The 13,175-nt window shown below is 40.3% G+C and overlaps 1 protein-coding gene across 1 annotated transcript in view; it reads left to right on the top strand.

The window, feature by feature from the left end:
- The window catches only part of tmtc3 (transmembrane O-mannosyltransferase targeting cadherins 3), a 30,497-nt gene extending 20,921 nt beyond the window's left edge, over positions 1-9,576 (top strand). The window contains exons 11-14 of the mRNA XM_044357519.1: positions 1,238-1,341; positions 2,754-2,923; positions 3,757-3,983; positions 6,589-9,576. Of these exons, the coding sequence (XP_044213454.1) occupies positions 1,238-1,341; positions 2,754-2,923; positions 3,757-3,983; positions 6,589-7,466 (1,379 nt within the window). The 3' untranslated portion in view covers positions 7,467-9,576. The remainder of the gene's footprint in view (positions 1-1,237; positions 1,342-2,753; positions 2,924-3,756; positions 3,984-6,588) is intronic.
- The last annotated feature ends 3,599 nt before the right edge of the window (positions 9,577-13,175 follow it).

Here is a 13,175-nt window from a genome sequence, read left to right on the forward strand (position 1 = left end):
GAATATTTTGGTTAAGCTCATAATGATTATTCTGTTTCCTTGTTGTTGTTTTTTTTGAGACAGTCAGAGGTGCTGACACAATACATTTTGTAAGGTTGAACTGAGTCATATTAACGGACGAAGTTTTCACTGAAACACGAGGAAGCTTACAGAGTTCAAAGACGCCAGGTAGTCGATACCTGAAATTGTACTATCACTTGAAAGTTTCAGGGATATTTTAGTGTTCCTGTTAAAGTTTTGATCCCTTATATGAATCTTGGTGAATAAATTAACTACATTCTTGAAACAGAATCAGCAAAGTCTACTGTATATTGTTCACGGGATCCCCAATAGTTTTGTTAAGTACGCTACTTTTCCTTGGGTCCACAAAGGAACAAAAAGAAGAAAAACATCAAATAAAGCAGTAAGAACTATTTTAAAATAAGACTAAATTATTACAAAAAAAACCAAGGAAGAAATAAAAACCAGAAACAAAATAAATAAAGACTGCGACCGAACATGTAAGAAGGTGGTCCAAATATCATCTGCAGTAATGTGCAATAAGAGTGGATTTCACAGGGATCTCAGAAGTGATGACAGGGATTACTTAACAGTAACATATCCCCTGGACTTGTCATTCATTTACAAGTCCAGTGGGCTTTTTTTAGATTTTCCTTTAACCTTCCTTCATTCAGAAAATCTCTCTTCACACATGGTTAACAGTCAGCCTGCTGTTTAATGAATCCATGAATTTCACTCCCAAGAACTGCATGGAACTGCAAAAAACTTCACTAAGCTCGTGAGCAAGTCAGGCCTCTCCCCAGTGTTTCTGTTATGCTTCATCGCTCACTTTTTCAGGAAGCCTCTCCTCCGCTGAAACATCAACATTTTTACCGGCTCACCACCCAAGAGTGTTTCCCCAAGATTAACAATGAAAACACATTAACCCGATGAGGATTTCCTGCTATGCTAATCATCGCGCATCAGTTCTGCTTGTCCTGATTGACCTCCTTTCAACACTTTTCTTACATGTTCCCAGAAGGAGTCATTTTGCTCCTATAAAAACAAAGTTCTCTTTCTTAAGTACACGATTAGGTGTACCATTATGTGTGTAATGTAAACAAAGCGAAGTGGAGGAAACGTGTGAAAGTATATTTGAAGTAGACATAATCGGTTAAGGCAAACATGTGTTTTCAGTTTTCTATTACATGTTTGGGTCTGTTTTGCTGCTCTCACACTCCGTACAATGTTTCCGCAGACGACATCGGGGCGCACATGAATGTCGGAAGAACCTACAAGAACTTGAACAAGTCCAAAGAGGCCGAAGATGCCTACTTAGTTGCCAAATCCCTCATGCCACAGGTATCTCTCACCATGTCACACCTCAGATGGCCTCAGATGTTTGCATGGAGCCAAGTTAAAACAAGATGACAACTTCATTCATTACTTGGCTCCTCTCCATTCATTTATTTTTCCCACTTCCTTCTATGCACTTGTTATTCATGCTAGAGTAGTCAAGCTTGGAGGCAGAGTTAATCACCTGGTCCACATCCAGAGCAATGTGATCAAAGTCTTAACGGTCAAGTGTGCAGAATTTAGTGGCATCTAGCTCTACAGCCTTGGCGGAAATGGAATATAATATTCATAAGAATGTTTTAATTAGTGTATAATCACCTGAAAATAAGAATCATTGTGTTTTCGTTACCTTAGAATGAGACCTTTATACCAGCATAGGGAGCGGGTCCTCTTCCACAGAGCCCACCATGTTGCACTGCCATGTTTCTACAGTAGCCCAGATTGGACAAACCAAAAAGTGGCTCTAGAGAGAGTCTTTTGCGTTTTTTCACAAATTTCACAACCACCGTTAGGGGAGGGGAATTCAGTCGGTCGTTAGACGCCACTAAATCTTACACACTGATCCTTCAAACAAACACGATACAGCCAACATCAAACGCACACAAGAATTTCTGTTTTGCTTGTGTAATTCGCCACAACGCTCCTTTGCTATGTGTTGCATAAGCACGGATGCGGGTATGTCTTTAGGGAGATGGCTTTGTCCTCACATGTAATTGTTCAACTCCAGCGTGATTTTTAGTTTTCGTTTGTGTGTCATTGTTGATCTTGACCACATTCTGGCACATCCCACGACGCGCTGCAATTTAATAAAATATAAAAGCTGACTCTGCCTCTGGGTTTTGGTGCATGCCAGTCTAGATTAAATCGAATAATTTAAAATCTGACAGTTTCCTCCCCGCTGGTTCACTTCACCAAACTGAATACATTTAGAGTCAGCACTTTTCTTATGTACCAGCATCTTCTTTATCAATCCCAATTACCGATTTAGCGGCTGATGCCGATGTCAACATCCAACCACCACAATCATCACCACCAAGGCTCCATGTAAACGAGGGTGGTGATAGTCAGGAAGCTTACAGTTATGAGGCATTTGATGTAAATGGGGCATTGAGCACAGACGGAGTCAGCGCCCAAAAACGTCTACAGCTGCAACTCCTCATCTTATCAACAGACATTTTATGTGTGAACTAAAATGTCTTTAAGCAGCTCCTTAAGAAGTCTCTTCTGATTGAATTGTTACATTTTTTCTGAGCTGTTTTATAATACTATGAACCGACAGCTTGTTATCAAATGTACTGTGGCTGATCTTCCATTCCTTTCAAATTCATGGCATTTCTCAGATCTTTACCATCTGTGAGCTTAACTACTTTCTCTGTTGTTCTCAGTTTCTCCTAATCACTCTGTAAACCGCTCATCAGGTTATTCCTGGTAAGAAGTATGCGACACGTGTGGCCCCTAACCATCTGAACGTTTACATAAACCTGGCCAATCTGATCCGGGCCAATGAATCACGGCTGGAAGAGGCTGACCAGCTCTACCGGCAAGCGATTAGCATGAGACCAGACTTCAAACAAGCTTACATCAGCAGGCAAGATTTTTAACTTTGTACTCATAAGATTTCACCGCTCTAAGCAAAACAGGTATTCATTCTTTCCACATGTAAACCAGATTACAGAAACTTAAGATGTCATTAAAGTGTTTTATATTTAATATTTTTAACAGTATTTTTTTGTTTAAAAGTTTCCTGAAACTGATTTTGATCTGATTATTCCTACCTTTGGACTCTCACATTAGTGTTCAAACAGTGACACATTTTTGTTGTTTTGGCTCACTAGTCTGGTACATACGATGCTCATTTTTACTAAAACGAACATGAAGTGCCACTATTAAGTCAGATATTGTACATTGTATATCTAATGCACAGAGCAAGTATTTTATTCCAGCTCTACTTAGGTGCCAGGGTGCAGATGACACTTGATCAGACCAAGATTGAAGGTTTCAGTTTTCAGGAAGGAAAAAACAAAATGATTTTTCCACACACTGGTGATAACACACAAGTTCCTGAATGGAAATTAAATCCTTCTTCCTTGTTTAAGACTCTTCATACTTATACTACACTTTATGTATACTTTATATTGTCAACTGCATCTCATCTATTATTTTAACTCTCTAAGTAATACGTGCTGCGGTGCATCCGTTACAACCTGCACTCAAGCATGTCAAAATATGCTGCTTGCATAACCTATCTTGTCTTTCTGGTGTGAAGGGGAAATGGATTGCTACAGGAAAAAATAGGCATAATTACAGGCTGAAGATTTTACAGGTTTTACAATAAACTGTCTATTATGTGTTAGGTTTGATTCCCATGCTTTGTCTCCCCATGCTTCGTGCTTTTAATTTACTAAATTCGATTTCACTCAGAGGGGAGCTGCTGTTGAAGATGAACAAGCTCACAGAGGCCCGAGACGCCTATCTCCGAGCCTTGGAGCTCGACCGCACCAACGCCGACCTTTGGTACAACCTAGCTATCGTCTACATCGAGATGAAGGAGCCGTCGGAGGCCCTGAAGAACTTCAACCACGCCCTGGAGCTCAACCCTCGCCACAAGCTGGCACTTTTCAACTCGGCGCTTCTCATGCAGGAGTCCGGTGAGTGAGGTCTTCCGGGTCGGCGTGGGGAAGTGAATCGCTTAAACTGAACGTAGTCTCCGTCTAGAATAACACTAGGACTCCACTTGCTAATGAAAAGTACTACTTCTCACTTCCTCAAGGCCCTTTGCACTCCAACTGGTATGAACAAAGGAAATAACCTGGTGTTACCTTTAGGGTGTAACCATGTTCTTAAGAACTGGTGCTTATGGTGCATGCTTTAGTTCATGAGTTCATGCCAAGTTTCTGTCAGGTCACACTTCATCGACTCTGCGACAATAAAAAACATTTAATAAGCAGTTTGGTTTAGAGCAGGCCTGACTGCTTGTTTTAGATTTATGTTTCTGCCAATGTTTTTTGCTTTTGGAAATCTTGCTACAATGTTTTTTACAAATTCTTTACTACCAGCACATTCCTACCGCAGGGTAATCCGAGTGCTAAATATATATGTATGGAGAGTACTTTATTGAGGCTGTAAACATCAAGGAAGACCCGTCGGTTTTTATTTTATGAAGGGTGGTTCAAACAAAAGCAAGGAGGAGGTGAGTCATTAATGTAGCAATATTTCTTGTGAACAGTCTGTTATTTTCCAGCATGTTCACTTTAGTATGACTAGAGTTTTTTCATTGCTACTCTATCAATCAAAGGGTTTTTGTTCCACTACTTGAAAAACTACTTTCGAAAGGATATCAGGAAGCTTGCTCCATGTTTATCAAACTCACAGAGTCTGCTTCCTCCAATCTGCAGATTTTATTTTGAGAAATGGATATATCACATTCCCTAAAGTAAAGTTAGGGAAAGTTAGTTTTTTTTTTCCCCTGGCTCCTGAAATGTTTTTTCCTCTTAGCTGACATTTAATATCACCATCAACCACTTTAGTATTGGCGTAAAACACAGCATTAGTCTGTTAGAGCTTAGATTTTCAGTGTGGATAAACAACACGTACAACATCACACGTACATGTGATATTGTTGTTTTTACATTTTCTTACAGCTTCTCCAGTAGCCTCTTTATTTCTATAGTCCATTGTTAAAACTCAGATATCTCCCACATGACAAATCAGATGACAAATGAAGTTCAACAAAGGGTCACTTGACAATTTGCTGCAGCGCTACAGACTATCAGCCAGTAAACGCTCAGATAGAAGTACAATTCTAACAGTGAAAGCTCATTTCAAATAATCAGCAAGTAGTGATATTAGTGTTTTTTCAAGCTTATCCAAATATTCCAAGCTGAAAAGAGAATCAGCTTCTGAACAGCAGCCAGAACAGAGAAGCGATTAGAGGCAGATTCGCTCCAAACCTCCACTCTGCATTTATGAATGGCAGAGCTGGTATTCAACAGAAGGAAGAAGAAGGAAATGGGGAAAACAATCTCTTCTATTTACCACTACTGTTTTATAATAATCCCCGCTTTCTTATAAAGCCCATGTGTGAATACAGCAGGTCATTTTCCGGTGACTTCACAGCGAGCAACTTGGTGTGTTGATGAAGTTTCTATCATGCGACTGGCGTTGGATAAACGCAGCAGGCCAGCTAAGCGCCATTGTTGTGACCGGGCCTGAATGCTCCGTTGTTAAGCTAGCGCTAATAGGAGAGAGGACTTCCTTTGTTTTCTTGTAAAATAAAAGTTGTTTTATTTCTGGTCAAAAGTTTAAAATCGCTGAATTACAACGGCAGCATGTTTTTTGCGTCATGTCCAGCCTCCTGCACGCTCTACCCAGGCGCCATCCCTCACCTAAACCAAATGGAGTATTTTCCAGTAGGTGAGAACGTGTCTTGACACAGACAATCTCCTCTTGTGTGCTACATGTGTGAAAGGGCAACTCCGGACAATGTCCAGACCTGATTCTCTGGACATTGTCCGGAGTTCATATATTAAAACGGGTTTTGAGAGTAAAATCTCTAAAACAAACTGAGAGATGTGAGGCGTGAGCTGCGTTTTGTGTCAAAACTCGCACCCCTTCTTTGAGTCATAACTTGGTCTACCTCTCATGTAAGGTACAAACTGGGGCTAAACTCAGTCAAATCTAAACACACAGACATGATGCATATTTCAGATTCAGTGCCACTTACACTCCTCAAAAATATCATCATCTTTGATGTGCATTGTAAATAAACATCCAGGAATTTACTTAGAAATCCTAGGAAAAAAACACTCCTTAAATTGAGAATTATCATGTTTTTAGGTTTTCTTCAGTATCAAAGTAATCCAGTGATGGTAGTGTCTGTACTACTATGGGTACATTGCAATCAGGTAACTGGTAATGGTTAATTGGCATACATTTAATGGTGCCAGTTTGCCAAAATATAAACAAATATAGGCTAAAAATGAGTTTTTGCCCACATTTCATTACCCAAAGCATTGTGGGAACAGTATTTACAAAACTTGGAGCATGATTATCCCCCAAATCAAAGTAGGACAAGGAACCTTGTTCTGAGAGAGCATGTTTTGGCTCTGACTCTGACCATTCAGTCTAACATAAACCATCACCCAGACACTGAGTATTTCTGGTTTACATCTGTGGAGTAGATGATTGAATATCAGTAGTGGACTACAGCAATAAATTACTAACTTTTATTGTGCCTCTGGTGTCTTTGAACAGGTGAGCCCAAGTTCTGGCCTGAGGCCAACCGTCGTTTCCTGACCTATGTGGAGGAGGAACCCGAAGATGCCAACGGCTACTTTAACCTCGGCATGCTAGCCATGGATGCCAATGAAAATACAGCAGCGGAGCGCTGGATGCGTAAAGCCATCGGTTTGCAGGCTGGCTTCCGCAGTGCCTTGTTCAACCTGGCATTGCTTTACTCTCAGTCCAAACGGGAGATAGACGCGCTACCTGTGTTGGATGAGCTGCTGCGCCACCACCCAGAGCACATCAAGGGTCTAATCCTAAAGGGTGACATCCTCATGAACCACAAGAAGGACACCCGCGGTGCTAAAGTCTGCTTCGAGCGCATTTTGCGCATGGACCCCACCAATGTGCAAGGCAAGCACAACTTGTGCGTGGTCTACTTCGAGGAGCGCGACCTGCCGCGGGCCGAGCGCTGCCTGGAGGAGACCTTGGCCCTGGCTCCAAACGAGGAGTACGTGCGTCGCCACTTGAGCATCGTACGAAGTAAAATGGCCGCAATGAGCGCGGCAGGGCAACCGCTTACTTCAGCAGAGGGAGCCACCACGTCAGCTAAGAAGGAAAAGCCGAAGAGAGTTAAGGAAGGGGCAGAGGAGGTTGCTGAGGGTGAGGAGGAAGGGAGGGGTGCTGATGCTGTTGGAAAGGGGGCTGGGGATGAGAAGAATGTGCGGAAATCCTCTGCAGAAAGCCTTGGAGGTGTAGGCGTGGACCAATCAGAGTCTTTGGACAGTAGCCAGTCTGACAAGCGGACTAAGGGTAAGTCCACTAAAGAGATTAAAGATATAGAGAAAAAAAGAGCAGCGGCCTTGAAGAGACTAGAGGAGATTGAACGCATATTAAGTGGTGATTGAAAGTGTTGTAATTTATAGCCTGGACTACTTTTATAGAGCTCTTTATTGCTACAGGATAAGACTGCATTTTTTTCCCCCCATAGAAATGTGTATTCTTAATCAATTGCCATTTTATTTCTTTGATTTAATGATGTTTGCAGGCCTCTCAGCATGGTCCTGTTGTTTTAACACTAATCATGTAAAGAAGGGAAATGTTGATCTGCACATGGAACTCATGTAACAATAAGCACAAAGCCAATTTGGGATAATCTATTTAAAGCTTACAGCAGATGTAGATGCCAATGTGTGTGCTTCATCTGAATGTGATTTCACATATCATAGATCTGTAGTGGTTATAAATATGTGTTTAGTTTTTTCCATGAGTAGTTATTGTTTATCACTGGATTTTTTTTTAATTTTTTTTTTTTTTCACTAAGATGTGACTCACTCCTGTGTGTATTGTTTTTATAAATAGAATGATTGTATCACGGACAATTAAAGGAAATGACGTGTTCTTCACATTTCCTTAAGGCAGGATAATATCTGTGGAGTTTGAGCCTCAAAATAACCCACACAGAGAGCAAAATATCCCTCCACGCTACATCAACATCAGGGCTTATGTTCCAGAGCAGCAATGTGTGCTGATCTTTATTGATCTCACTCACCACTTCCTGTGACTACATCATCAGCCTCAGCTGCTTTCACCTCACAATTTCATTGTGGTCCCATACCCCCCCCCCCCCCCCTCCTCACGGCTCCTTGTCTGTCTCCCATCCTTTAGACACTACAGCGCCATTTAGAGATGACTGTTTTTCCTGCTTTTCTTGGTAAACTGGCCCGTACACATCGCTTTGTCCTGGGCAACACCCGTTTTATGTGACGGTCAACAATGACGCATGTTCATCCTCAGCATCAGACTTCATCATGTGTTCTTCATTTTCCAAAGTCCCTTCCACTTCACAGGGGGAATTTTCACAGCCCATTTGCAGAAAACAGTTCTCCTCCTTCATCCTGTTCCACAGTAATGATATTGTTTTAGCTTACTGGCATTAAAATATTATTGGGATGTTCCACATTTCAAAGTTTTTGTTAGTAGCCTTTGTTTTCACTTTCTTCAGCATTCACAGCTATGATCTCTCTGTAGTTACTACCGACATATAGAGCTCCTGTGGGCAAGTACACAAATTATAATATGGGGAGGAAAAAGAATCAGAAATGCACAAATCGTGCTGCTTCTATATCCTCCGGCCGCCTTCTTCAGTTACTGCAGCGCTGTAAAACTCAGCGCCTGGTTGGCTGCTCTCCAACAGATCTGATGATTTAAAGTCATCTGCACTGATTTAGAGCACTCAAAGAAATAAGAGGCAGATAACCGATCATCAAAATGACACTTTTTGTTACAGCACGAACGGTTAACAGCGTAGCCTCGACGGGAGCCCTGATAGTCCTGATGAACTAAACACGAGCAGACGTGATGGTAGCTGTGAGGCGGGTCACTAGTGTTTGATTCATCGGACTCATTGCAAAGAAAATTAAGAAGAACTGTTCATGCGAGCTAATGTTAATGTCTTCACAGCTCTCACAGTGTTCCTGTTTTCCCTTCACGGTGCAATAATTAGTTACAGAACAATAACCCTGCTCAGTGCAATTATTAATAGTGGAATTAAGAAAAGACTGTATACTGTAAGTGTAAGAGCACTGTGGTGGTACTAAGGAGCCTTGCTATGCATTGATGCCCTGAAAAAAATCTATGTACATATATTTACACTGTACTCGTATCCAGTGTTATTTATTATTTTTATATGCACTGCAAATGCTGTAGATGTTTTTGATTACCACTGACATTATGCTTTAAATTCATGGTGCATTGTTTTGTTTCCTACTAATTTTCAATATGTGTACCGTCACTTGTAAGACAACAGAGCCCATGTCAGTGTTTAAACATGTACTGTATGAAATAATCAAATCGTCTGCCCCAAAATATAGGTACAGTTTTGAATGAGGAAGCATCCAGTTTGCAACATTTTCTGTTTTGCTGAGTGACTGATTTTTGTACGATTTAAGATTTTTTTATGCAATAGCCCTTGGTGGTGGGGGTCTAGGTTATTAAATAAAGTGAGATGACAACTCATTGATCTTGTCCTACTATTTTTTTTTGCCTTGTGCAGTAAAGCCGATTCCTGCAGTTTTCTCATTGCGGAGTCTGCTACAGAGCAGAGCGTGGTGAGGGACATGCATCGTATACTGTAGTACATTTAATACCAGAGGCGTATCATGCCATCCCTCACAGGATGTCAAGCCCTGTCCCAATCCAATTTGAAATCCCAAATTGAGTTCCAAATTGAAATCCAATGTACCAAAAGTATGCTATCGTTAGTCTCTCTGACCAATTAAATTTTCTGTGTAATGCCATTTACAAATACACAGCATCTAATGCAGCTATCTTTCCCTCGACAGGGCGTGACTTCCTGCACTGATGCAATGTATGAAAACGTACATTTTTCTGTAGCAATGTGCTTATTATGCTCTATGAACAAAATCAAAGAAAGCTGTAGTTGCAGAGGGAGTAAAGGTTCAAGAAAACACACTATTTTCTCATTTACCTCTAGTAAGGCTGGGTGATATAGATAAAAGCAAATATCAGTGTTTTTCACCAAATACCTCAATATCAATATTGCAACAATATTGTAAAGATAACCATTGGTGCTTTCACAAAATATTTACACAGTGAGATTTTTGATAAATAATCATCAATAATGTGGACATAATGACAAAGTCTGGTCTTGTAAGTTCAGAAAATTGCATAATTTTACTGTAATGCAGCCTTTAAAACCAGGAAAGAGACACACATTCCAATATCATGATATTGCGATATACAAAATCTAAGACGATATCCAGTCTCATATCACAATATATCGATATAATATCGATATATTGCCCAGCATCTATTCATGCAGGTGGTTTTGATTGTATGTTGCCCAGGTTTTAAGACATCTTTCTCCTGAGATTTCTGCTTTCACCCCTATACAATGAAGGCGAAAGAAATGTAATTTGTGGTGCTCATAGCATTGAAAAATTACGTTTTGAGAATCAGTTTCCTCCTCAAGTTTTTGTTTTGGTAGAAAGTACAGCAGTTCGAATGAAAACCGTCCACAGTGAGGATTATCCAAAGTAAGTGTGACAAATTTCTGGAAAGGCACACTGCTGCTGAATTATTTTTAATGTAGTTTTTCAATGCTGTGGGCTCCATAAATTTGGATATATTTACCTCCACCGCATTAGTGCGGAGGCAGTATTCTCATAGGAATGAAGCATCACAGGAAATAAAAGTGAGAACTTTTCAACACGCTGCACAGAGCCAGAGACTGATCTCTCAGCTTGACTGCAGCACGGTGTAACTGCCAAACTGTCAATCACAACGTGCTTTTCATCCAGTGTCATGTGCTGTCGGCCTGAAAACTCTGCTTCAAGGCTTTTACTGTCACACATACCATACCTGCTGTGCAGTATGACTATCTGAGATTTTCTTTGCCGGAGGATAATATGTGAAATACTGCATGATACGGAGCTGAAGAAGCTCTGTTCAAAGTTATATACAGTACAGACCAAAAGTTTGGACGCACCTTCTCATTCAATGAGTGTCCTTTCTTTTCATGACTATTGACATTGTAGATTCACACTGAAGGCATCAAAACTATGAATTAACACATGTGGAAATATGTACTTAACAAAAAAGTGTAAAACAACTGAAAATACGCCTTATATTCTAGTTTCTTCAAAGTAGCCACCTTTTGCTCTGATTACTGCTTTGCACACACTCTGCATTCTCTTGATGAGCTTCAAGAGGTAGTCACCTGAAATGGTTTTCACTTCACAGGTGTGCCCTGTCAGGTTTAATAAGTGGGATTTCTTGCCTTATAAATGGGGTTGGGACCATCAGTTGTGTTGTGCAGAAGTCAATTGGATACACAGCTGATAGTCCTACTGAATAGACTGTTAGATGATGTGGCCATCATTACTTTAAGAACTGAAGGTCAGTCAGTCCGAAAAATTGGGAAAACTTTGAAAGTGTCCCCAAGTGCAGTCGCAAAGGAATGGACATTAAACCAGTGGAAATCTGTGCTTTGGTCTGATGAGTCCAAATTTGAGATCTTTGGTTCCAACCACCGTGTCTTTGTGCGACGCAGAAAAGGTGAACGGATGGACTCTACATGCCTGGTTCCCACCGTGAAGCATGGAGGAGGAGGTGTGATGGTGTGGGGGTGCTTTGCTGGTGACACTGTTGGGGATTTATTCCAAATTGAAGGCATACTGAACCAGCATGGCTACCACAGCATCTTGCAGTGGCATGCTATTCCATCCGGTTTGCATTTAGTTGGACCATCATTTATTTTTCAACAGGACAATAACCCCAAACACACCTCCAGGCTGTGTAAGGGCTATTTGACCAAGAAGGAGAGTGATGGGGTGCTGCGCCAGATGACCTGGCCTCCACAATCACCGGACCTGAACCCAATCGAGATGGTTTGGGGTGAGCTGGACCGCAGAGTGAAGGCAAAAGGGCCAACAAGTGCTAAGCATCTTTGGGAACTCCTTCAAGACTGTTGGAAGACCATTTCAGGTGATTACCTCTTGAAGCTCATCAAGAGAATGCCAAGAGTGTGCGAAGCAGTAATCAAAGCAAAAGGTGGCTACTTTGAAGAAACTAGAATATAAGACATATTTTCAGTTGTTTCACACTTTTTTGTTAAGTATATAATTCCACATGTGTTAATTCATTGTTTTGATGCCTTCAGTGTGAATCTACAATTTTCATAGTCATGAAAATAAAGAAAACTCTTTGAATGAGAAGGTGTGTCCAAACTTTTGGTCTGTACTGTATGTTTTTATGCACTTCCTTAATTGAATTACTTGGATTACTTGAAAACCAATAAGAGATAACTGGTTTGTATGCAGTCATGGGAACCTAGAATTTATTAACCTTGAAAAGTGACTGAAAAACCACATGTAACCAGGATGTTTTTCTTAATGTTTGAAACCTGTGGGACACTCGTATCTTCTTCAAGGGTGTCAGACATTTTTAATTTTGACTGCCAATTTACTGTGAGAAACTGCAACTTTGTTTCCTTTGACTATCCTGCTGTTTAATCAATTAGTCTATTAAAGGTCAGCCAATAGTGAAGTACAAGGTAACTGTTGTCTGACCAAGAATTCAAAAGCCAACGACATAAATAACAATTACATAAAAGAGAAAAAAAATCCTCACATTTTAGAAGATGGAATTTGGTATTTTTGCTCTTTATTTTCTGTACAGTTTTGGTCGCATTTCCTCTCCGATCGTCTCTCCTTCCCTCTACAGCTGTTACGGTTAAACTGTCTGGTTAATAAGAGTTAATCCACACCATCTGATAACAATATATATATAATTATTGCTAATCATTTTTCTTTCACTTAACACATATTCCGTGATATTTCATGTTTAAAATATGCATACAGTATGTATGACCAAATATTGATTTTCAATTAATTTTAGGCAGAAAATAAATGGCATTGTTTATCTAGTCGTTTTAGATTATGTGGGTGCTGTGCAGTGGTGGAATAAAAGTAGCAATAACACAGTATAAAAAAATCTCCATTACAAGTTAAAGTCCTGCATTCCAAATATTTTACTTAAGAATTACAAGCAAAGCATGTATTTAAAGTCAATCAATCAATCAATCTATCAATTTT

Source organism: Thunnus albacares, chromosome 7 (assembly GCF_914725855.1).
Source record: "Thunnus albacares chromosome 7, fThuAlb1.1, whole genome shotgun sequence".
NCBI classification, from domain to species: Eukaryota; Metazoa; Chordata; class Actinopteri; order Scombriformes; family Scombridae; genus Thunnus; species Thunnus albacares.